Source organism: Puntigrus tetrazona, chromosome 2 (assembly GCF_018831695.1).
Source record: "Puntigrus tetrazona isolate hp1 chromosome 2, ASM1883169v1, whole genome shotgun sequence".
In the NCBI taxonomy this organism is placed as follows: domain Eukaryota; kingdom Metazoa; phylum Chordata; class Actinopteri; order Cypriniformes; family Cyprinidae; genus Puntigrus; species Puntigrus tetrazona.
In genome coordinates, this window is record NC_056700.1 from 11,379,086 (window position 1) to 11,405,700 (window position 26,615).

Consider the following 26,615-nt stretch of genomic DNA (forward strand, 5'->3'; position numbering starts at 1 on the left):
TTGTATGTTGACGTGGTTCCTAGAACGAGACGTTCACACATTTGTCCCAGTTAACTATACGTATTGTACTAGAAGTGTTTTAATATCACAGACGGAGACTCGCATGTATTCATCCTCATTTAAACACATGCTTATCCAACATCACAATGCCACAGTGTATTCTCAAGAATTTGATATTTATTATCTGAAACATGGGCAGATTTTGTCCACACCGTAGCTTCTTGGGCTATCTCTATGTAAACAAAATAAGAGGATCTCAACATACGAGACCATGATAACCCATGCCTTTATGTACAGTCAACCTGGGAGGATACAAAATGCAAGTTCATCTCTCTGTTTGATCATTCACAGGTATTTCACAAAGAAAGGCAATTAGGAAAAAAATATGAAAGAAAATAAAATCATGTAGTCCAATAAAATACGTTCTAGTGATTTGGTGTCCCATCTACTCGTGTATGCAGTTTGACATCAGAAGGCATCTGAGTCTTACATTATAATTGGCACATTACAACATTTAGACTGTGTTGACAGTGAAAGCGAGAGAAAGGCATGAACAAGGGTCATGGTCATGTTGTTAAAACCATGCAATTGTACATCCAATTATTTTTAACCAGGATCTAAATTGCACTTGATTTTGGTCATCAACAGCAGCTTGAATAGTAAAGCGGCCTGTCCTTCTATTTTTGTCTACATTAGGATGTTGAATTGAATGTTACGACCGGCTTTCTCAGTTCGTCTTTGATCTGTTTTATCAAAATGTGCTAAAAGTGTCAAGTATATATCAACAATGAAAGCTGTGAGAATTCTCTATTTTTTTAAGTTTAAATGGAGTTGTTGTTTGGCAAGGTTGCTAATTTTAGGCATCGTTTGTACACAAGAACAGAGGACTGGAAATACATAAGACCTAAACACAGTTTTGACAAGACTAAAACAACTTGGATAGGAGTTGTGATCAAGCCCAAATTATGGAAATCTTTTTCTCATTTAATAATAAATTAACAAATGCTTTACTTGCAAATCAGAAAAGCAAACATGCATTATTAAAAGTGTTTTGGGGGGGAATTTGGCTACGATCTCACACGAAATGAGTGCAGTTTAATTTGCTTGATAAGTTGATAAATGTATAGGCTTTGGTTAAGGATCCAATGTCTTGCAAAATAAAAGGCAAAAAAATCAAATCATTTATAAATTTTAAATCAAGCACAAATAACTGCTATCCCATATTTTGCCTGATCTCATCTAGGTTTTTTTTTTAAATCTAAAGTCAAATTAATAAAAATAAAACTATAAATAAAACTTGGGTCGTAGCCATTAGCTTTAAATCTGTGACAATTACACCATCAAACACATAACATTGTCAGTTGCTTTAAAGTTATGTGATTATTAAAAACCATAGATGTCCGAAAAATACAAGTGAACAGGAGAGACAGATTTGAGCTCTAAGCTGCCTTAACGGTATGTTCTGAAAAGTGCAAATGTGAGCCACAATGTCTTCCATAAGCATCTCCATCTCCATCCCCATTAGATATATTCTCTCGGAGAAGGTCTTCTCGTGATTACAGAATGATTTGTTATGTATTACTCCTACTCTTCACTGATTCGTCAATCTCTTGGTCGAGGAATTCATTTATAGGTAGAACAAGGAATGCATTAAACATACATTACCACATTACTGCACCGCTATATTTGCAACTCTAAAAATACTATCCAACGTTTTAAAAAGGAATCTCTGTGTAAAAAATAAATGAAATAAAACAAAAAATAAAGAGCACACACACATACGTTTGAAAAACCATCCATAATCCATTCGTCACAATTGCACTGAAACATGCAAGGTTTAAATCTTAGTCCTGTCATACATTTGTGCCTACCACAGCATTTAGCACTCTGTGCTGTCATTTCAGATTCAAAAACGCAGCCTCTCGGTAATGTGAAGACTTCTGGAAGCTCAGATTTCGTTAAAATGAAAGTGTTACCAGTTTGAGTAGAAACTATGCCTTCTTTTATTTCTTCTTTCCTATATTTTCTTTCTTTCCTACCTTCTTTGCCTAACTGGTGGAAGTATTGAGAGGCTTTGGAAAATAAGAGAAGACTGCGACAGAGTTAATGGTTTTTGTTAAGACAGACGAGTTAAATGTCTTCAAGAGGAATGTATCTGAAAAAGGAATGCAATGCTCGTGTTAACATTGTACAAAAACTCGCTCCAAAATTTTGTAAATGGACAACCCTCCACAATCTATACATTCAGGCACTGAAAAAAATAACATGCCAATATGTAACTAAAAAAGGTTAGTTGCACCCAATTTCCCTTAAAGGAGCAAGGGAACTGAATCCTTAAGGTTGGCATTCCTGCATTATTCTACTCAGTAGTAAGGTCATGTGCTCCTGCGTCTCCAGCCGAATGCTGAAGCGCTCGCAGAGCACCCAGACGCGTTCTCGGTGCTCATCCTGGCACAGATGTCTTACAGGACCAGTGAATCGCTTCTATGTGGGTGCGTCGCTCCTTTATGGTCTGCGTTGGTTCACTCTGGCAGGCATCGCTCGGGCCCACCTTCCCGCGGACCCCGTGATCTCGCAGTTTGACGGACCAGTTTCCTGGACTCACTCCAGCTTCCTGAACTCAGTCTTGTAAATATATGAGGGCTTTACAAAAAAGCTAACTTGAACAGCCATACAATGGCTAAACATAAACCATATATCTACTATTTTGATAACTCTTCTCTACTTATTAACACGAGTCCTCAATCTCGGCTTGATCATCTTACGTGAATAAGTCTGAGACCTTTGGAAGCGGCGAGCAGGTCCGGGCCCACGTTAGCCGCTGTCGGAGGAAGTGTGCGGGGCGGTGGAGGGCGAACGCCGCCGTCTGGATGGGGTCCAGGAGCGTTCTGAGCCCAGCGAAGCAGGGCAGAAGCGGTGCACGAAGCCGTCCAGGAGGTCCTGTTGCTGCTGAGTTATGGCTTGGGAGATCAGACAGGGCAGAGCCTGCAGGCTGCCGGTGACTGCGTCCAGCTTGTCCTCCAACGTGCCAATACGCTTGTCCAGCTCCTCACTGCGTTCCTGCAGCTCTGACACCAGGTCGTACATCACATTCTGAGTCTAGAACAAAGCATAGAAAAACATTCATTTTAATTGAATGAAATCAATAAATCCATCTATACATTAATTCATGCATCATACATTGTTAAAGAACCATATTTTTTCATTTATTTTTAGTTAATCATCATTATCGGTCAAATTGTCAATTAAGCTATTATTGAATGTTTTTTAATTTGAAGGCAACCAGCTTTAGCAGATTTTTTTTTTTCTCTTAACTGAAAAAAAACTACCATAACTGGAAAAAAATGTAACTAAAAAAACACCTTTTCATTACACTAAATAAAAAAAGATTAAACTATTCCAAACATATTTCAATAATTCCAGTTAGCACATATTATTGTATCAAGAATACTAAAACAAAAATGTAAAAAAACTAAAACTCAAAACAAGATTTTTTTTTTTACCTGAAATAGGAACGATTTAAAAATTCAAAACCATACACTGTCAGAAAAAATGATAGTACAACAGTTTGTCACTGGAGCAGTGCCCTCAAAGGGACACCTTTGTACCTTCTTAACCCCTAAAATGTTGCATTATCTTAGAGTAGTGGAACAAAAAGGAAGGAACAAGGGTGTCCATTTGAAAGCACTGCCCAAGTGACAAGTTGTTGTACCCTTAATTACTTATAAAAAAAAATTCTGAGTGGGTAATAACATCCCATCAAATCTAAAATATTTCAACAGCAATTGGTTAATTTCCCAATTCCGCTGAAATGACTCTGTAGTTGGTGTAGATGTTGTACATGCGCAGTATGAAGCCTTTAACGTACCTTCGCCAAGTCCACCAAAGTGTTGGCCTGGTCATTGAGTTTCCTCTGCTCCATTTTCACACTGCGGAGCCTGTGAGGAGGCAGGGTTATGGAGGGATGGGGGGTTGGGAGGAGGGGGACGTTAGGGAAGAGTAACAGATTCCTGTCAGGAAGACTTGATAAGGATGAGGGATAGAGAGAGAGTGGCCTGCATGCAAGCATTCACAGTCCTGTTTGCCATACCAGACATGCAAACCCAATCTATGAAATGTAAAGAAGAGAAAACTCTTAACTTAACGTTCAAACATGACACATCTCCTTTTGCCCCTGCAGGCACGCGTCAACCATTCACAAAAAAAGCCATCCGAGAGCCTCGTTTGTGGATGAGGTCAAAGGAAGTGGCAAACAGCTGAGGTAGAGGTATATGTGACACCGCTGAAAATGCTTGTGAGAATGGCATTGCTTGCTGTGGGCTTGGTTCTGAACAAAATTTTAAAAGAATGTGTTAATGAATTTTTTTTTATTTGTGCCATAGCAACTATGAAAGAGTACAGGGATGACTCTGACCATGAGGAGACATTGTAAGAAAGGCTGCCTTAATATCCTGCCAGTTAAGTGTCGTAATTAAAAGAATGCGAGTCCTTCGCTCCGATTTGTCATTGATTTTTGAAAAATGTAGCATTTTTCTTTTTCTTTTCAAGCTTAACGGATTGATTTTGGAGTACCCAAAAATAAAAATCTGGAGATGCAGGACATGGTCAGCATTCTTTCTAATGCAAAAACTCCATATCATCTTGCATCAAAGCCCTGGATGACCCTAAATGTCGAAGGGAGCACGGCATCCGCTGAATGCATGTTTTAATAGAGGTTAATTGCAAGACTATTTATACTTTAAAGCCGAGTCTGTTTATGAATGTCCTGAACATCTTGTCCAACAGCTTATTTCTCCTCTGGACACACAAGGTGGGGCTATCAATGCAAGTTAATACAGAGATTTACTTTTGAATAATGGATTCGGTGCAAATGAACAAATCAACAGTTCCAAAGATGCTTCTCCTTCAGAAGGTTACATAAAACCATACAGCATTAAGTAGTGTTGCATCTTTTTCATTCTAGACTTAGAATGGAGAGAAGCAATATAGATAACCAAAATCGGCATTCAGCTTCCAACTCCATGCATATGAAACAGAGACAGGGGGATGTGGGGAGAAGAACACAGAGGACAAAACTTACTTCTGAGCTCTGCAGTGATAGAGCAGAACGAAGACAAAACACAGTTCAAGTTTAGAAACCACAACATATACACAACATGTGAGCCATTACACTGCACTAACCATAACCACAAGGTAAGGGTTTGGGAAGGAGAGGGGAGAAGGACAATCATCACATTACAAAGAATAACATGCTGACTGATTCAGAACTCGTTGCTGCTAATTTCTTTGACACTTGATTGACAAGGACTCTGTGATTTTGGGAATTGGATTATCAAATACCTGCCCCTTCTAATTCACAATATAACACAGTTCCTTAAAAAAAGAGACAAAACCAATGCGTTCAGACATGTAACAGGAGTTTCTTGAATTAACGAAAACAAACAAAACACACAGTTGAACACCCACTGAAAATTAGTATTCACAAAATAACCACATTTTAACTGTTAATCATAATCTTTTGATTTTGATGTGTTTACTGATCTGATCGCAACTGCAGTTTATTTCTTTCAATAAATAAGCAAAAGCGCTGAAGTGTGGAAACGTTGTGCTTACTGGTGAATGGCCTGCAAGAACTTGCGCTGATGTTTGCGCACTTTGGCATGATCTATCTTCTTCACTAACTTGGTGTGTTTGTAGATGAGCCATGTTTCCCTGAGTACATTGGCAGCTGTGTTCTTTACCTGGGAGAAAAGCATGAAAATGAAACAATACTTAGAGGTGAAAATAACGAAACATTCAGGTAAAAGAACAACCCAAACACAAAGCTCCTTCCCAAATTTGCAAAAATAATGTTCAGTCACTTACTCGTTTACAAAGTTGGGTGTCCATCATGAAATTGTGGACGTGTTTCTCGGCTTTTGTCAATTCTAACTTTCTGGCTACCACTGCAACTACAAGTGCAGTGCAGCCAGCCCCCTACAAGAAGAGATGGTGAATTTGATCTATTTTCAACATAAATATTAACATCCAAATGTGAAAATCACATTTCACAAATGTAAACTACAGTCTGTTTCAAATAGTACTTCCATTTCAAAAAGACATACCATGATTCCTGTGAGCAGACAGACCCCTTTCCCACAGTATGTATGAGGGACCATATCTCCATAGCCAATTGATAGGAAAGTTATGGAAATTAGCCACATAGCCCCAAGAAAGTTACTAGTGACTTCCTGTTTGTCATGATACCTAGAATACGAAGAACAGAATAGGCAGAGAATCTTGATCAGGCTGTGGAAAACAAAGCTTAAATCGTGAACATTTGGCCCAAATGACAAAACAATTCCAAACATTTCTGGTGAAATATATGTAAAATATATCTAGAAGTAAATCAATGTCTCAACATCAGGTCTTCGAATATAGTCTTTACAAAAAAAAAAAAAAAAAAAAAACAGTGACAGCAAAACTTACCAAATCAGTAAAACAATATTTCGATTTTGTGTTTCTTTTCTATTTACATACTAACGTATTTTGACCATACAAATTATTTTGTACTTTCCCAGACACGAAACAAACTTGAAAATGTATAAAATGGTAAATATATTTGAGATCTTTTAAAATATTTATTACTACGTATTAGTACTAGTACTATGTATAGAAGAAATTTATTAACCATCACAAGCGGTCAAATAAAGTATCTAATATATCTGTTTCACTTTATCAATCTCAATACAATACATGACTGTGAAATCCAGTCCACAAGCTTAAAACTAAAAAAAAAACTCCTTAGAGACAAATGACCTAAAACATGGTCCCCAGACTATAGACTATTGCTAGCAGCTCATTCACATATCTGCAGGAGGTTGACCTTTTCAGCAGCCTGTCAAGGAAGAGCTAAGCACAGGTCAGAAGACATTTATCTGCATTTAATACAATATTGGAACACTTCAGATGAGGAATATCAGAAAAAGACCCAGGCTTTTTAACAGTCATACTGAGCAGCCGGACTGAACGCAAATGATTCACAATGTTAATTCGGTTTCACAACTGAATAGTTTCTAATCAAACATTTATATTGCATTAAATGTTCCTAAAGTCCCTTCTAAGACAGCATACTCAAAACACAAGAGAGGTCATGCTACTATCAATTGCGCCTGTCTATAGCACAATTCAACTCTGCAGTCATGCTCTAAGAGCAGGAGCGTTGGAATTGATTTTTTAGTAATTCTTGTAATGGGAGAGCCCCATTTTCACATGCGAAAAAGCATAGTTACCATGCAGGCATTTTTAAGAAGAAATCCATATCCTGCATGCTGTATAAGCCAGTATATTGAGAGCAAGGATACAAACCCTATAATAAAATTGACCAACATATTGAATGAGGATAAAAATATCAGCTTTTAGTTTACGCTTTATCGTTTTTTAAATTCAAGCATATGAAAGTTTGTTCTAGTGAGGGATGATTCTCTTAAAATTAAGATATTTGCCCATGTGCTACATCACCATTGTGAAACAGCGCACAGTGCTGGCACAAACCATTCTGATATAGGTTCAGTCATTTTCAACTGATCTTTTTTGAAGCTGGTGTCAGATCTCAGAGGCAGAACGAGTCCTCGGTTTACCAGATTTTACTCTTGAAGAACTCTGGTAAAGACCCTTTTACATCAGACTTGAACTCTACAGTTATCCCAACCATACACTCCGTTGCATACAAGCCTGTTAAACTCTAATAATTCACATGACACAATTTATGGAAGAGGTCGCATCCTGCGAGGTCTTTCTGTTTGCACTCATGAACATGAATATGCATTGCAGGTCTGATCATGACTACGCACACTGTCTTCATCATTAGCTTGCCTTTGCTTTGACAGTGCAGAAGTGCATTAACATTTCCCTCAATGCTGGTAATCAAAAGAAAAAACAAAAAAACGACATACTGGCCTTCTAAAGCTCTCAATATACTGTATGCGATACTGGCATAAAATGGAGAAGAGCTGGCACCACCTTCAACTTAGATCAAGAAGTTTATTTGAAAAAATGTATTTCCCCACATACCCCAGTCATATCCCAATTTCCCATAAAATGTCTGCAGATGGTTGTTTAGTAGCAAAACCCAGAACCCAGCAATCTCATTCCTTTAATGACTCAAACCCTGACAGCATGGTTAGAGGATGCAATGATGGAGCAAATATTAGACATTTAACCTCATTTACCCATGTTAAGGGATGCACAAAGTTCTAGCCATTTCAGATAAGCAAAAAATTTGGTTTGTGTTATGGCCAATAAAAACTTTATTTGAAAGAATGAAATACATTTTTTTTACTATTTTTGTTGAAAAAGTAAAATGTAAAATGTTTGTTTGGTTGGATGGATTGATTCCCGTAGGTTGGACAGATTTTGTTCTTACAAAAACAATTAAATGAAATTATTTAAGCATTACATGATAGAAACCTCAAAATTAAAAGAGGGGAAATTAGTGTGCACAATGAAATATTCAATATTCAATCATAAAAGCAAAAAAATTAAGCATTAACATTGGTTGATTAATGATATGGCACTGATACATTGTGCAAAATCTAAAAATATAAATAAAGCAAATGAGTATGAACAACTAAATATTTGATATAATCTTATGCAAATAAATTAAAAAAGCACTAATATCGGCTAATAACGATTTGGTACTAGTATATTGTGCAAAATCTAAAAATACAAATAGGGGAGATGAGCATGTACAATTAAATATTTAATATAGCCTGATACAAATAAATAAATAAAAAAAACACTAATATTGGTTAATAAAACATATGGTACAGATACAAATCTGAACAATTAAATGTTTAAAAAAGCCTGATATCAATCAATTAAAAAAATGATATCAGTTAATAACCTTTATGGTACTGCAAAATCGAAACGTATAAATAAGTGAAGTACGCACAATTAAATAATCAATATAGCCTGATACAAATACAATTTAAAAAGCACTAACATTGGTGGATAGCCAATATAGTAGTGATATATTGTGCATCCCTAATGTTAACTAAAAGTGTCGCACAGTGGCAATGCCTCCACATATATTCCCATATTTTAGCCCCCCAGTCCCTTACATAGTTGACTTTATTTTCAGCTCACACTGCATGCTAGAGGCTTCAGTGTGACAATAAAACCAGACAAGGTTCAGACACAATATTCCAGATCTCTGGAAGAAGGTAACATGCCTTGGGCACAAGTAAAACACAATCATCAGGACATGTTTTATAGAAACAGTCCTTTTAGCAGGTCTTTAACTGAGCATATGCTGTTAGCGAACTGGTGTTTATTCATCTTCTGATATCCATTCTTAAAACACTCCAGTAACTGTGTGCACCAAAGACAGCATAGATGGAGATACTGTAAAGCATCTTGACGAAATGGAAGGTATTGTACCTTAACGTACCTTCTCGAATAGCCTACAAACGCTCTATTCCTATCTAATCATAACTTGCTTTTCTGTTATCAGACGTTCAGCTACATGAAAACGTGTCTGAGAAGGAGATATAAAGATGCAATGATGCATGGAATCATACGTACATTTGGGGAAAGGGCCTAAGAGAAGGAAACTGCCTGAGTCATGCAAAATATTCAGGGAAAAGTGGGCAGGGAGGGGGCCGAAACAGGACCAAGAGATGTGAAGCGATGAACAGGAGGTACATGAACTCAAGTGTGAATGATAAGCCAACGTTGCAAATAGCAGCAATGTTCCTCCAATGTCCCAGCCCTTCCTTCATTTTCCCATCCCTCCCATTCCAGACGGACTCCGTGCTCGTCCAGTCTCACACCGTTCTGCCCTTTGGGCTGGCCAGTGTGCTTAGAGAAAAGAAAATAGTGCAGTAAAAGGCCCAATTTAGCAGCACTTTGAAGAAACGAGCGCCTCTTTTGAATGACGACAAAGCAGTAAACATGAAGACTACCATGCTGTTTCATAGTTTACCAGAAGTGGGCACCCGGTAATCTAGCATCCTAAAACCTTGCTTTCTCTCGTCTCAGAGGAGACTGTGCTAGAATGGGCAGCAACGTTCCACCTTTGTGTTCTCGATTGCCATCTACAACGGGGCCAAGTGTTGTTCAACTGCTTTTTCTGTGGGGCAACCGACAAGTTTAGGTTAAACAAACACACAAACAAACACATGACCGTGACTGCTACGCCAGCCTACATTTGAATACTACAAAGACGCAAAGAAAGCACATGTATCAGGTAAAATATAAAGGTTTGTTTCACAGGTATTTCTGTAGCTCTCTTTTGTGCTGAGGCGTATTACAGTTCAATAACAGCTGCTGAAGGAATAATCGGGAAAAAAAAGAGTTGCCCTCAGGCCTGTTTGTAAAGGTGATTTGAAGGAGCTGCTCCATTTTAACACAAACTCCCTCCTCCTCCTCCTCCCTCCTACTCCTGAGCACTTTAGAAAGAGACGCTTGATTCACAGTGCTGCACAAATCATAGCTTTCGAAACCATTAGTGCATTTGCTATCAACAAACTCCTCTTTTGCGGATGGTGCCACATTCACACATGGTTTTTTTTTTCCCTTGTTTTTACCAATAAATTAATCTATTGGAGTTTTTATTTTTCGCTCAGAGCTGCCAAATCCCACCCCTCCCCCCTCTTAGAGCAGCAGTGGCACCAGCTCAATGAACAATGATAGGTTTTCCACGGCTAGAGAACGAGGACTCACATGGCATCCCTATGGAGCAGCATAGAGGGGAAATAGAAAGTACAACAGTGAATTATAGTCACACACACGCACTCGAAACCTCCTCCCATACATTCATACAGGCACGCATACGCAACGCAAATTACTCACGCAAGAAAAAACCAGAGTGTGGGCAGCATCGTGTCGTGCATTGCAGCCGATGAGACTGGGGTGCAGAGTGCTGGGTAGTGGTATGGTGTAACATCAAAACCTTCACCGCATTTACCACTCCAAACTCCTCATTATTGCCTGTTCAGTCTCTTATAAACCCACAAAAGTGAAGTATTGCCAGAGACTGCTGCTTTTGTCAACAACTTTTCTGAAGTTAACGTCTTTCTGCCACAGAAATGAGAGTTACTGACACCTCTTCTTGTCATATCTTTTCTTTGGCAAAGCATTTCTTTTGTTTGCCTTACACTCTTAAAAACAAAGGTTGTTTACTGGAAATGACTGTTCTATCTAGAACGTTTAACATCCATTGAACCTTTCCATTGCCGGTGGAAAAAGGTCTTCAGATTAGTCAAATATTACTAAACGATGACAGAATTAACATTTTTGAGTGAACTATTCCTTTAAGAACTGTTCACAGAAATGGTTCTTCTATGGCATCACTACCTTTATTTTTAAGAGTATAGGAAAGAGACAAATGTTATATATTAGGGCTAGATGTTAATACATATTTCCCAATTAGATTTAGATTTTGGATTGTTTTTTAATTTTCAGTCTGTTCATATCAATATAATTATAGGTAACACTTTATTTTAAGGTGTTCTCATTATCCAGGACACATTTTCTTACTATTATAATAACAATAAATTATGCCTAATTACATGCGAGTAAGCCTAAGCCAAAAAACATAATCCTAACCATATAGTAAGTTAATTAATATTACTCAGTACTTACATGTATAATTACACTGTAACAATGACACCTTAAAATAAAGTGTAACCTAATTATAAAATGAACATGAATGTATCTGTAAGCTAAGTGTATTATGAAAAAAAGCCATTTGTCCGTAAATCCAATTATACTAGTTATACTGTTTTTGTTTAACCAAAAAAGGTAATTTGTCTGTGAATTGGTTTACACTTTTTGTGCTTTAGATTGCTGCAGTTCAATTCATGGTACACAACTTTTTAACGTATTCTATAAACTTCCTCAAAATATGACTTCCTTTGTTGTAGCATCAATCTATCAAGAATTTTTAAGAATTTGTTCAAATGAGAATCGCAATTAATCTAAAAATAGCTACTCTTTGCTTAGCCCTATTATATATATTTACTAAATTTCTATTCCCCCATTCACACTGACCGCATTTAGGCTACTGTTCGTCACTAATATTCGCCGTGTCATATTATTGGTGGCCTGCAATATTGGCCTTAGCTTTTAAAAATCTCACGACAAATACAGCCAGTAACAATCTCTGTTTTTGTAACTGCAGCAGTTCATAAATGCATCATACAATGAACAAGACAAACAGCTATCAGTGTATGAATCAAACTGCTCATGGTAACATTAACATCTTGCCTACAGTATCTCACAGGAGATGAATCAAGTGAAACTCTGCTAAATGTTGCCGCATTGCATCACCTCCTTCGTGTTTGTATAGATTAACGCTCCTAAATGTGGTCGTATCACTGGAGACTGGCAACTCTCACTGAAAACGATTAACTTGTGGCTGGTTTGTCATTGGGAGTTGCTGACAGCGTGAATGGGGCTTGAAGTTTCCGGATAGCGCTGTTTATGCAGACATGTTTAACTGTGGTTAAATTGATTCTGATATAAGGCATGTGTTGGAGAGGTAAAGGTAAGGAGAAGCAGGTAACGCAGGCAGGAATGGCAAACACAGAGTACAGATAAAAACAGCTAATGATCACTGTCTTTTATATCTAACCCATTCATCACAGTGCTGCTTTAGCCCAACAAGGCTGTGTATGTCCATTTCCTAATGTGCCTTAATATGTCGAAATCTACTCTGCCTCATGGGATGAGATCATGATGATGCAGTTTTTGAAGTGGGAATCCTTGGGGCTCCTCAAGATTACCAAAACAAACCATTCCGAAAACAAACAATTAGGCAGTCATGAATTATTTAACAATTGCTAATACAGCTTACAAAACATGGACTGGGATTTGTGGTGCAATCGCAGAGCTGATGGGAGAAAAGCTCTTCATACAGGCAGCGTGAGGCTGTTGGAGATGCTCCTGGAGGGAATGAGTGAGTGGGAGATGCAGAGAGAAGAAGAGCGAAAGACAGAAGAAGAGAGCGATAGAGAGAGAGAGAACGAGTGGAGGGGAGGGGTATAGCTGTGTAGCTCGGGGTCACAGTCGCTGTGGTGCCATACCTCTCACAGACCCGGACGGTCCAGGCCGCGATGATCCACGAGGAGATGCTGAAGACCAGCAGCACGGTGCCGGGGCAGATGGTCATGAGGGTCTTCATGACGAAGCGCGTGTTGAAGTTGATCTTGTTGAGGGCACCTATACTGCGCGAGGATGCGTCGGTGAAGAGCTTGCTGTGAAGGAGCATGACCCGGCCAATCAGGTAGAGGCGGAGGAACATGGGGATGGAAAGGATGATGTCTACGTCGGCGTCGGCCACGGAGGGCACGTAGGTGAAAGCCAGCCGGGCCGTCCACGTGAACACGTACTGGCCCGGGATTGGGTGAATGGCACACACCAGCAGCTCCAGGACAATGAAGAAGATGCGCTCATACGTCATGGCTATCCTCCAGTCATCCGCCCCATTGTCCACCATGAACAGCTGTGAGAACAGGGTGCATTTAACAGAGCAGTTTATTTTTAAGTATTTTGCAGAAACCATTTAAAACACCTCTACAGAGCGCATGCATACATTGCGTGAAAAGTGTGTTCTTCCACTGCATGATTCAGTCTAATTAAATGCCTTTAAATTAATCACAAACTCAAGACATGGGGACAGAAAATCTAAACATCATGATTACAAATGTAATATTGAATTTTTACAAGTTAATTTGTGCTATTTCGACAACAAAAAATAATTCCAAACACAATGACAGCGTTATTTTGCATCTCTGAGCAACGTGACAGTGATTAATTTCCAAATTAATCAACCATTTAATGATTCGGTTAAGTCACAATGACTCACTTATTTACAGCGACTTACTGTAATTACAGTGACTTACTCTTTTAATTTCATATTCAGAATATCTTGTACTATTTAAATCATTTCAAATACCAGTATTCAAAAAACAATGGACACAATGAACAATGGAAAAAATGTCTTTATAAAGGTAAAAATGTAAAAATCTGTTAAAACTTTTTTTTGGAAAAGATTCATTTTTATCAGTATGAACTGAGTCCACAGCAGTCCTTAGAATAAAATATCGTCTAATTATCATTATCACTAAAATCACAGAAAATTCACCCCTACATGAAATACATTAAACCTTATCTAAAAAAATGTAATGTAAAAACTTGAACATATTTGATTTCTGCTAATTGCTAAAAGTTACTAAAACTAAAATAAACTTATATATACCACTAAACTGAAAACTAAAAATATAGCCTAAAAATACTTATTAATATTCACACCATTTCAGTAATTGTAAAATAACATTCATCAAGACATTTAAGGTTTAACTAAAGTTAAATTAGCAATATAATTAATCTATTCTTACACATAGTTTATATTCATATTTATTATAAATAATTTTCATTGTTCATTTAAGCAAGGATATGTGAGTATAAGTTTTCTATATATTTAGTTTTTTAAAAGTGTTTCTAATGCTCATCAAGGCTGCAGTTGCTGTGAAATATTATTTCAATTTAAAATTATTTATTTTTATTTTATTAATTATATGTAAATATATTTTAAAATGAAGTATATTCATATATAACATTCAAATATAACATTATATTGTAATAACGATTTGCAGATTTTTTGAATGCATTTTGATTAAATAAATGCAGTCTCGATGAGCATTAGATCCTAAAAAAACATTACAAACCTTTGAGCGGTAGTATATTACTTTTATAAATGCATAAGCACACAGATTGCAGCACTTCACATGAACCTCAACAATGACAAAATAATCAACAACAACAGCATAAAAACCATCAGCAAACAGTGAAACGATAATTCCATAAACAGTCATGCTGCATTGCATGCTGGGAATGGGCAAACCCTCAACAAATCAGCAATGTTAATTAAAATGTAACCGTTATAGTGGGAGTGCTTAGAAAAAGGTTTTCTGTTCATTGACATTTATGGCCTGTGTGCTGCACATTTCACTACATTTCATACATATTAATAGATTATTCGAATGCAAAACAATCAACTTTATAATCATGAACTAACCTGTATTTCCCGAGCGTGGTACATTATTATAAGACCAAGCAAAATAACAGTGGAAAGGCTGATAAGGCATTTCAGTGCAAATGAATATGAAGATTCCTGCAACGGGAGAGACGAAACGCACCGTTAGTACGAAAACGCACGCACCACACAGTCTTGCAGCTTCGGCTGAAGTTATAAAATCACGCTTACTAAATGAAACATTTTCGTATGAATAGAGGCTGTCTAAACCATCTGCGTCACAATACACTGCAGTGCTTCACCCTGGAGGAGTTAATCCCCACTGTGTCAGGAAAAAAAAATTCACTTTCCATAATATTCCCCATGGCAACAAATGAACCTCTCATACTGGGGAGCCAAACATCTGATTATGTTTGATATTAGCTTTACTCTGTATAAACTCCCTGTGACATACATGCACAATCACGCTATGTGGGTGTCTTTGATGATGTGAATACTTGAACGTTTTTTCGGCACTGTCCTGTCATCTCAGCTCAAATGTGTTGGTGGGAGTGAGGGACTTGTTGGTTGAAATGTTAGCGTTGTACAAAAGAAAAAGGATTACAGATCAGCATGTTTCATACAGACTTGAGGGAGAGGTACTAAACGATAAGGTAAATGTACTTCAGGGAATTGAATGCCCGTTTAAGCCATCGTTCAATAGTCTGTAACCCTGTATTCAATTAATTTTTTCATTTGGTTTGGTTTTTTTATCCTTGCTTTTTTTTCACTGCGAGCACAAAAAAGCTGTGTTTTTCTGTAAAACATCTGTCGCGTCGAAGTAATTATATTCTAGATATACCAAAATCGTGATTGAAATGGCTTTCTGGAAGAAACAATCCATATGCAAAGATTCCCAAATCAAAATTTCATGTTCTGCCAGTATGAGAAACTGAGCAAAGCGTGCATAATTTATATAACCACAGAAAAGCAATTAAAAGATTTAATTTTAACAGTGAAATTAGACTCCCTTCTCCCTTACCCCTTCTAATTTAACCCCAGGTCCCAATGGTCCCGCTACGAAAAATTAGGTCTGAAATTGTTATAAATTTCCCGTGTGACAAATTACATAGTAAACTAATTAATGTACCTGTTGGTCACCGGGAGGGTTTTTTTAAAGGTCAGATTCCTAACAAACACATCTGGAGCGCCTTTCTTTCCTGCTGACATTCACATGCCATTGTTCCTCGCTTCTCTTTTTTTTCTATTTTCCGTGCAAGATCAAGCCATGTGATAATTCGGTTAATTCAGCTGAATGTGACAGTAGCGGTGTAGCAGTTCTCTCCCACAGGGCTAGAAATAGCACAACCATTACAAAATCCACATCTCAAGGGAACTGAGTGGTCACGGTAACAAACACCTCATTTTGTGGACCCCGCATTAAGAATTGCTCTGGGAGTTTTCTGTAACACGGGCATACCTCAAAGTTTAAGTATTTAAACTCTCCAGGACCACCAGTATTGCTTGCGAAAACAACTACAACACAGTGAGGAGATGAGAGGAGCCAGATCGAGGCAGTTAAAAGGACAAACATGAATGTGATTAAGATTTATTTATTATAAATATAATCAGAAATATAATCGTGAAATTGAGGTTTTTCTGTTTGTCCCTTTTGCTTTTCGACAGATTTTTTGTTTTTCATTTACGCACGTAATACAAATAGTGCAGACAATTAATCGCTTTGGAATGATAAAGTTCTATCTAGTTATCATGCACATATTCTTATTCTATGACAACATTTACACAACAGATCATGTGATGTTTCTTTTGTAAGCTGTGCACATTTTGGACCTTTTTTTCAACAGGGTTCTATCTACAGAAGTCTAAGGAATGCAAAAACCTCGTTACTCAGTATCTCAAAACTAGATAGCAGGTAGAACCTTACAGTTCCAAGGAGAAATAACTTAATTGCTTTTATATTGTAACATTAAATTTTTTTGTTTTTTTAAATTTAAATGTGATTTTTTATTTACAGTGGTATTTTTGCTTCTAGTAATAAGACTAAATAATGCATGATCACACTTAGAGCTGGGTAGGGTAACGCTTATATTTGAAGGTGTCCTAGTTACACATGTTATATGTACTTACTATTATATTAACAATAAATTATGCATAATTACAGTATATGCACGTAACCATAAACCAAACCCTAATCCTAACCTTACACATACAGTAACACGTTAGTTGTTATTACTTGATATAAACTCGACCTTGACCTTCCAGTTTTGTGGACATACCAGTCATTAGTTCAGATGGCAACACATTAAAATGCACAAATTCAGGAATACACAAAATCACAACTCTTTTGTCATCAGATTTTAACTCTGCCTAATACATTTACGTGAATTATTGTACTTTGACATTCTCTATGGACACATGCAGGTAAACTAATTATTGACTTTTTTGGATTGATTTTAAAATGATTTATTTTAATTTCACTTTTTTATTTAATTAATTATTAGCTTTTCATTAAACTCGTATGCTTTCATTAAACCCCCCTCCACCTTGACGCAACATAATGTTCAAGTCGTTAATAACAACAAAAAGAATATATTTTCTTGTATTTTGACTTGTATTTTTATGCCAGTATGGTAAAATGTTATATATATATAAACAGGTTATTTCATTAGTAATCTAAAAGTAGTCTGATTTATATTATATCTAAAATGTGTATTGTATTGGATTACGTTACAATTTTTGTCAAAAACGTAGTGTAATTTGGAATTAGTTTTACAAATGAATTACAAATTGTAATCGTAACTATCACTAAACCTAATATTTAACATATTGTGGTTCATTAATATTATTCAGTACTTAATTGTATAAGTACACTGCAACAAGGACACTTTCAAATAATAAAATAAAAATAATATTAAATTAACAACGCGTAAGGTTAAGAATGGGGCTTGGTTTTCAGTTATTGCATTGAATTATGCATAATGTACTATAACAAGCAGACGTGACGTGTAACAAGGGCACTTTATGAAATAAATTAAATAGATTTTAATCGTGAATATCACTGTGCTTTTAAACTTTTGGATCGCACTTCGTATCTCGAGCCTTTTTTGTGTATTATATGAAAAACGCAAAAAAGTAAGCACCTACCTTAGTGTAAACCCCCCAGGACAGTTCAGTCTCTGTTACCATGACAACGATCCCAAACATACCGAATATGAGGGCATAGTCACTAAGCCGCTTGCGCTTCTCAAAAAGTGCCCTCCTGTGGCCCAACTTGTAGCCAATATCTTTATTTTTTTTCTGTGGTGCGTTGCCACTCTCTCGGACCAGGCTCTCATTGGACGCCTTGCTGGGGTCCTCGCCGCCACCCTTAGAGACGACCACTTCCAGGCCGGAGCTGTGAAGAGTCTGGAGTGGCTGGGTCTCAGAGTCATGCTCTGCTAGGTTGCGTCGTGACGCCGCCAGGCTGCCCAGTGGTCTTACCACTCCTCCATTGTACTTGCAGCTGTTCATGGCTATCTGAGGGAGTGAGTGACTGCTCTCGGAGAGGGAGGGCTTGGATCCAGCATGGCTCAGCTTTGTTCGCTCAGCATGTGCCTGTCAGCAAAAATCAAATACAGACAAACAGGTGTCAGCAGCATATACACAGAAACCCAGCATTAATCTACTCTGTTGGCCCTGCTCCATGACCAGAGTGACCCAAAGGCACATTTCATCAGAAAACCTACTGTGGCCTCTTCACGCCACAGTTTAGCGATGACTGAATCCTGATTGTACAATAAACAATCAACTGAATAAACAAAGCATATATTTATACATATAGTATTATACTAACCATCTACTTTTTTAATGAGCAAAATTCAGCTAAAAAATCATGTGAAAAAAACAAACACTCTAGTAAAAAAAGAATAGGATTTCGGTTTATTTTAAGGTATCCTTGTTACACACTACACTTAATTATGCATAACTACATGCAAGTAACCCTAAGCCAAACCCTAAGTACACACATGTAGTTTATTATTATTAATCAGTACTTTAATGTATAATTACACTGTAACAGGGACACCTTAAAATAAAGTGTAACCAGTTTTTTTTCTTTTTTAGTTCACTACTCTGAAAGAATGCGATGGCAAAAATTACCCACACAAAGCAGATGTGCTGCAATCGTGATGGTTTGGGGCTAATATCCCGATGTGGGGAGGTATAATGAGGTTTTGGATGTTACACTGGTTGCCTGGAGTTAGGAGTGGGCTTTCTGAAAGTTGTGCCACTGGTGTTCTGAATCAGGGTCTCTCAGGTGAGCAATTAGCAGACAATGAAAATCCCAGAGTGAAACTAAAATGTTTGTCTGATAAGATCACAAAAATTATATTTAGGCTACCTGGAATCATATATAAACACCATATACATAGAATCATATAATTAAAAAGGTTGGTAAGAATTACTTGTAATATATATATATATATATATATATATATATATATATATATATATATATATATATATATATATGTTTTATATATATTTTTACCTTTTTTATTTATTATTATTTTTTTATTATATTATTTTTTTTTTTTTGGTTTAATGTTAATCTTCTTAGCCCTCTTTGTATTCAAACTGTAGCCTTTCAAAACTATATAAATAACATTTTTTACAGTCTCCACAGAAATAAAATAAATAACCCATCTCCTCACATTAAAAACTGTACGGACAAAAAAAGGTTTAGCTTTATGCAGATTATTGCATTTCTTTACATGCATAAAAATCCCTGAAAAATGATCACAATCTAAAATAAGTGTGCAGATGATAATAACAGCAAAAGGCCTTTTTAGTAAGCAATATCAAGGTTGCACTGATATAAAACTCTGACCAATACTTTAAATTGTTTTACTATTATGTAATAGTTTTACTGTAATATAAAGCTGAAACTTCTGTGCTATTTCTTATAAATGTAAAAAAATAAAATAAAATACTGAAATGCAATACATAATTGTAGGCATTCAAATATTATTTACAGGAAGTACATTAATATTTTGACATTTTTAAAGCTAAATCTCATTTGAGTGTTAGATAATGGCAAGGTAATCTAAAAGTTAAAATAGAGGAAATGGGTATGTGCAATTAAATATGCAATTTTGGTTGATACTGGTAATCAATAATAAATAACAAATTCAATTTGAAAAGCTTATGTACTGAGTATTAGTGACAGGTAATCATCACAGATATTAGGTGTTACAGAACATAGTACCGTAATCCTTTTATTGCATGATTTTGGATGTGCCTGCATTGTTTAATAAAAGTGTAAAACGGCAAAACCGTCCTTTAGCAGATGTTTTATTACAAATGACTGACTATACGTCAAATGTGCATGTGTTAGCTGTCAGTCACACATCATATTTACATGGGGTAATCACAACCCAATCTATTTCAGCAGAAGCTATTTATTAGCACTAATTTACTTTTGGTTTAAATGGCTTTTGAGAACATTCAATGCTGCACATTCAAAACCCGATCCACACTAAAACCATGTCGTACGAAATTCTGATCAAATAAGCAGAATCCGAACGCACATATTGCGATTAAACCCGATTAAACTGATGAAGAACAGTTACAGTGCCTAGACACAGTGGTTTTCGAGTTTAAAAACTTGGTTTTACATACAACTGCCGCTTCACATCACTTCTTTCCTAAATGTTCTGAACTTAATACAACACCATATTCCAAACAGCCCATCAGCTAATGCAAGTTTGAGTGTGTCAAATTTTTAATGTCAGTACTATTAATAGTAGGCTCTGAACACAGAAGAGGCCACTTTGAAATTGATGGTATTAAAATCACTGCAACCGCCGCAGCGCTGGTGACAGGAGAATATGCCAACAGAATCATCTACCTTCGTATGAAAGATATAATGCAAAAACACATCACTAGTAGACGCGTCTTCAAAAAGGATACATTTTGTACCGCGGGATGAGGAGAGGGTACTTGCGGTGCATTATACAAATTCACACCATTCTCTGTGCTTAGATGTGTTACGCAACCTTTCAGTGTTTCCTTCTGAAGCAACTAGGACTGGCCTGGCAAGGTCACGTTCAAAAATGTTGATGCAAATCTTGATGCAATTTGTGACATTCAGGTTTAATCACTTCTGTATGTGCTTTTCAAGACATCTCCTTATGTTGAGATTTGCATATTTAAGTGGGTGTTTACACCATTTTCAACAAATAACAAAAAAAAATGACCATTCCTTTAAACAACAACGGCATTTTGGGGTATAAGCAGGCGAAGCTTTGAAAACGGGATTCAAAGCGCAAGTTTTTGAAAATAATATTGTTATCATCGCCGTGTTAAAATACAAAAACGCAAATTTCGCAAAAACGGTGACGGCATGCAGATTACGTGTTTAGTCCCAGGCATATGTGACATCGCCACCTACTGGCCTGGCATGCATGATACAGCACTATTCTTTAATCGTTTTCACAGATCAATGCGAACGGGGTCTTTTTTTTGCCAACATTGTCATAATTTTTTTTCTGTTTTCAGTACAATGCTGTCGTTTAACTTAATCTAAAAAAAGCTACTTTCTCACCTAAAACAACTTTTTCATTTTCTCACACATAACCTGTTATCGCACAGTCATTTTGACCATTAGGTATCAGCAGAGAATGAAAAGTAATAACTCTGTTTTCACCAGGCTCGTTCGTATGTTTTTATGCAATCGCCCTGTGGGGTCAGCTGAGATGAAACTACACATTTCCTGACAGGATTCTGTGATGCTGGACATTATTATATCGCACAAAGAAACAAAACGCGGAGAATGTGGCCACTGGCCAAAGACACTGGACTCCTTTGTGATTATTTTCTGTACGATGGGCTGTTGTGGCTGAATGTCCTTCGTGAAACCTTTAGAGCAAACTTATCCCATTTAAATGGACCTTTTAGTCTGGGAGGAAATGAGGTGGCTCGGAAGATAAAGGAAGAAAGAAAGACTTTAAAAGAAGATGGGACCTTTAAAGGGTTAAAGATAGCCCTTTCCTCGTCTTCCTTCTTATAAACGTCTTCCTGAAGCAGTCTTTTCTGACTTTTTGAACAACAACATTAAACCCCCGAGGTGGCATGACCCTTAATAAACAGGAGAACCTCTTCGAGCATTGCTGCAGCTCTCTAATATATCAAAGACACACGCTGCTATAATGAGATTATTCATTAAAATTTGGTTCTAATATCGCTCTCTCTTTTTTTTATACATACACTAAAGATGTCACAAATAACGCAGAGAGCCGCGCGACTGTTTTCTTTTGACAAAGAGAAGCCATGGCAGCAATACAGGTTTAGACATTGGTGCTCAATCATATCAAACGCCGCTTCTAGACTTCAGTTTGATATCAGCAACACTGTGTTAATGCGGAGATAGGGCTGATATGACACTAAATTGCTGGTTGTTTTCTTTCAAGTCTTTAATTTTTCATCATATAATCTATTAATTAATTATATTAGAGAGGTTTATCAGACGTTTCGCATGACATTGCTTCAACACCGGAGCAAGGATCACTGAGCAAGCAAAGAGAGGCCAGCCAAAAGGAAACTCTAAACACTGACTGGAAGGATAAATTAAAAAAAAAAGCATTTACAACCGAAGCGCAAAGGCATATATGCCAAGCCTTTCAGAGCACAACGTCTGCGCTTGTGAAATTGTCGATCACACAGGCCACAGTAGTAAACTACTATTGAGTTTCAGTTTGTGTCACACGATATTGTAACTGATCGGTCCCTTTCATACAAAATAGTTTTTGTTTAAGCCATTAGCCAGAACAGAGTGGTTGAACAAAATGTTACAAATGCACTGGTAAGGAAATCTGCCTCCACGAGCAAAAAGCCTTTCTAAAAAGCACCACGGGACAGCGATCAAAATGCTACGCGCGTTGATTGACAAAGTTGTGTTAAGTCATGAGGAAAACAACTCGAAAAGAACTGTAGGTGATGTCTTCCCTCTTTTTTTCTTTGGGAGAGCTGCCGTTTGCGTCTGCGGAGTACAGCTGGACGCATCTTGAGAGGAGCGATCGTGATCTAAGGATCAAAGCTTCATTTAATGATACGGTTAAACGGAATGGAGCATAAATAAACGACCGCGTGGGACAGATATTGAAGGTTATTTGTTGCAGTTCCTCAGACGAAATGTGATGTATGGTTCATGTATTCCAAAAGCCATATTGTTTGCCTTCCCGGAGCAACATGTCTTCCATTAACAGAGCTTGTGCACAATAGAGCAGTGTTCAGAAGTACTAAAGGTCTCTGACTCCACCCTGACCACTGTATTGTGCCCAACTGATAAGACTCTGTGTCTAAATGAATTTCCTTTGACTGTATACTCTCATTAGTATCCTTACTTTCAATTATCTAGCATCAGATATCAAGAGGGGTTTTTTTTCTTTGAAAAGGTCAGTTTATTTTTCTTCCTTTGTTAGCTTTCTTCCTGCCGTACCGGTGCTGTGCTTGGAAAGTCTGGAAACAACTGTGCGTTCGGGATGATTGGCGGACCATGAAACATTTCAGCGAAAGGTGCAGCGTGCAAACTCGTTTTGACTTTTATTTTCAAGCACTTTTCAGTGTTATTTTTATATTTAAAAAACAAAAATCAATTTGGTGACACCGGTGCACAAATGACACTGTTTAAGGTTAACCGCTACGTAAAAAAGAGAATCTAAACAAGGAACGGTGATTTGCATTAGAGAAAACTGTGATACGGTGTCTTTTACTGAAGGGACGTTGTTTCCTGATAAAGAACAATGATAAAGACTACTGGAGGAAATGGATTTGTGCTGATTTTGATCTGCACATTATTTGTCTATATTTTCTTCACGCATAAAGTCTTACTCTGTGGGACTTGGCTACTACCCCCCGAGGAGATAAGCCACTGTGATCGACTGAATAAAAGGTATTTCAGGACCTGAGAGAGAGCAAGAGAATGGAGACATGAATGGAGCCTCGGTGAGTGGCATCAGATAACAGGGTCAAAAAAATAAATGGAGCCCTGGGAGCTGTTCGAGTCTTTTGAATGATCCGCAGATGAAGGCACTGGCAACAAATAATGAGGGCATCGTTTGGGCACACTGTAAAAGTGGCACAGAGTCATGCAGCACAGTTATCTGCAGCACACTTTAAAAGATTGCTGGAGTACCTTTTATAAGAAAATTCTCTTTCTAAGTAGAAAAGTCTTTCTACTTTAAAATATCATCTTCATTTTCATGTCTTGCTGTGTCTTTAATTAACTTACTAGCAATTTCTGAGTGATTTTCTGTTAGTTTCACTTAAATAAAAAAAGATTCAAGTGTGTTTTTATTTTTTCATACAAATGCAAATATAAAGTAACTTAGTTACGAGTGAAACTGGATCTCATTTCACTCTGTGTTCTGTCCTGTGCCAGACTAACGCTGCGAGGAAAGGAAGAGTGAAATTTGATATGAAATCCATCAAAATTCAATCCAAAACCTTTGAGCCTTTTTCTACAATTTCAGTACTGGATTACCCACAGCATCTTATTGCCTTCGTATGTCTGCGAGGATTCTTTTAAATGATTTCTTTTGAAAGGATTTAATTTAGCTGACGCTCATACACCAAATTGTTGAATTTTCATCCAGCGACAATGATGCCCAACCTCTGAATCTTTCGCTTAAATCTGCGTTGCTTAATGCACATTTGGGCGCTGCAATAAGAATGCAAATATCAAGTTTTCGTATACCCCTACGTTGTCAGATTAACCGTCTGTGTGTTTGTTTGCGCGCGCGTGAGAGAGATGCGAAAAGCACGGTGGCTTTTTATGTCCGCGTGAGCGTATGCATGAGATGCGGTGTGCTTGATGTCATCGTGTTGACGGGCTGCTTTCGAACGCATGTTTTTAGCGAATCAAATTAGCTTGACGTGACGACTAAGCTGTTCGTTTCACAGAAAGAAAAAAAAACGGCAACATACGACAGGCGTGGCCGCGTATAACGCAGAGTGTATTTTTCTATACGAGCGGCGTACCGAAAGCCGCGCTGGTGGCCATACATAAATAACCTACCTTGTGTTTGCCTGCGCGATTTTTCCTGTCCTCCTTGTCGTGGGGCTCTGGCCACAGTTGACTGCTGGAGCCGTACGGGGGGCTGCTGTTTTCACTGCTCGACACGGACGAGTTCCTCTCCAGCGCTCGCTCGCATCGATACGGCTGACAGAGTGCGCTTTTCCCCTCCTGGTATCTGCCGCTGCCGCCGCCGCCGCCGCTGCTGCTGTCTCTGTCACTCCGCGGATGCTGATGCTGCAACAGCGGCGCCTGCTTGTTTCTGCACACCTGCCCCGATCCGCCGATGCAGTAGTTGACGGGCAAGCTGCTGCCCAACAGTAACTGAGCCTGAGGCTCAATTAATTGCCTCTCCTTCTCGGCTTCCTCGCGTGCATTTATCTGTCCTTGACCGGAGTTTGGCAAGAGTGGCTCAAAGGAGGGGTCCCTTTGTTGATTATAAGAGGGTTGCTGCAGCAACTGGTTTTGGTCTCGACGCCCCCCCTCCCCGACGCGACGCTGTACGATGTCTTGTTTGTAATTAGCGATCTTTTGGCGCGTATCCCGCGTATTAGAAATGCGCGAAGGCAGAGGCGGCGGCGGCAGTTCGGATGGGGAGGGCTGCGGGGAAACGGAAGATCCGCGCTGCTGAGGAGAATGGCTGCTCGGCGAGAGCCCCTCCGAACGACACCGAGAGGCAGACGAGGCCCCTGCGAACGGAGGCGGCTGACGGTCACCGTGGCCGGTCAAAGGCGGGCACTCGCCGTTCCTGGCGCCGCGGTCCGGACAGGACTGTGCATTTCGGCTGTGATGCGAGGAGGTGGTTCGCTCCTTTATCGATGGCGGTGGGGGCGGCAGACTAAAGAGCGGGGCGACTGGACGAGGTGCTTCCTTCTGACCGTCACGAGCGTCCGCGTCGTTGCTGTGCTGCAGCTGGTGGACAGCTCCCGCGTGCCGATGCCGCATCCCCTCAATATCCGCGTCTTGTTGTGGTCGCTCCTTTGCCTTGTAAAGCACCGACACCCATTCATTGCGATGTGCCCCAAAAGAACCGAGCCGCCTCGTCTCATTGGTGGGCTCGAGCGAGACCTGCCTCGTGACGTCATCGCCGAGATGAACGCCGCCCTCGTGCGAAAAGCGCTTTATGTTTACAGTTGATAAGATTAAACCCGAGATGCGAATGGGGTATTAGCAAGGTCACGCGCGCGGCGAAAACACGGACGTCTTGGCGGGATCGACTTTTTCATGCCCGCGCCGCCGAACCGCGACGTTAAAAAGAGCGCGCGTCAAACACTCCAGGGGACAGGTGCACCTCTTTGAAAGGTTGCTTTATGTCAGCTGTTGTTATAGCTAGCGTAACGTGCGTCCAGACCTGCGAGTAACCGAGTGTTAAGCGGAGGGCAACGGTTAAGCAATGGGTATATCACACGAGCGTATTTATATGCTTTGCATCATCACGTTTTAACGGACGAGGATGAAAACAAGCGAATCATTCAGGTATCATCTGTGAATCAGGTTGGCCAAGCGTTTACAAAATTACTCACGAAGATCATTAGCAAGAAGGGA

The 26,615-nt window shown here is 38.4% G+C and overlaps 1 protein-coding gene across 6 annotated transcripts; it reads right to left on the reverse strand.

Annotated features, from left to right (window-relative positions):
* Positions 1 to 157: 157 nt before the first annotated feature.
* Positions 158 to 26,615, reverse strand: kcnn1a (potassium intermediate/small conductance calcium-activated channel, subfamily N, member 1a). 6 transcript variants are annotated; one of them, XM_043264350.1, is made up of 11 exons: positions 25,074 to 26,594; positions 18,164 to 18,613; positions 15,062 to 15,157; positions 13,068 to 13,486; positions 10,705 to 10,713; positions 6,105 to 6,246; positions 5,866 to 5,976; positions 5,614 to 5,741; positions 5,081 to 5,089; positions 3,869 to 3,938; positions 158 to 3,099 (listed from the first exon to the last, which is right to left on the reverse strand). In XM_043264350.1, exons 1-11 carry the CDS (start codon positions 26,013 to 26,015, stop codon positions 2,815 to 2,817), a joined length of 2,661 nt encoding a protein of 886 aa, XP_043120285.1. In that variant the 5' UTR covers positions 26,016 to 26,594; the 3' UTR covers positions 158 to 2,814. The 6 variants fall into 6 exon arrangements, 4 of the variants coding, with proteins under 4 accessions (XP_043120285.1, XP_043120305.1, XP_043120295.1 ...); XR_006253161.1 differs by having other exon boundaries at positions 3,021 to 3,099; positions 3,869 to 4,327; positions 25,074 to 26,612; XM_043264370.1 differs by lacking the exon at positions 5,081 to 5,089 and having other exon boundaries at positions 25,074 to 26,595.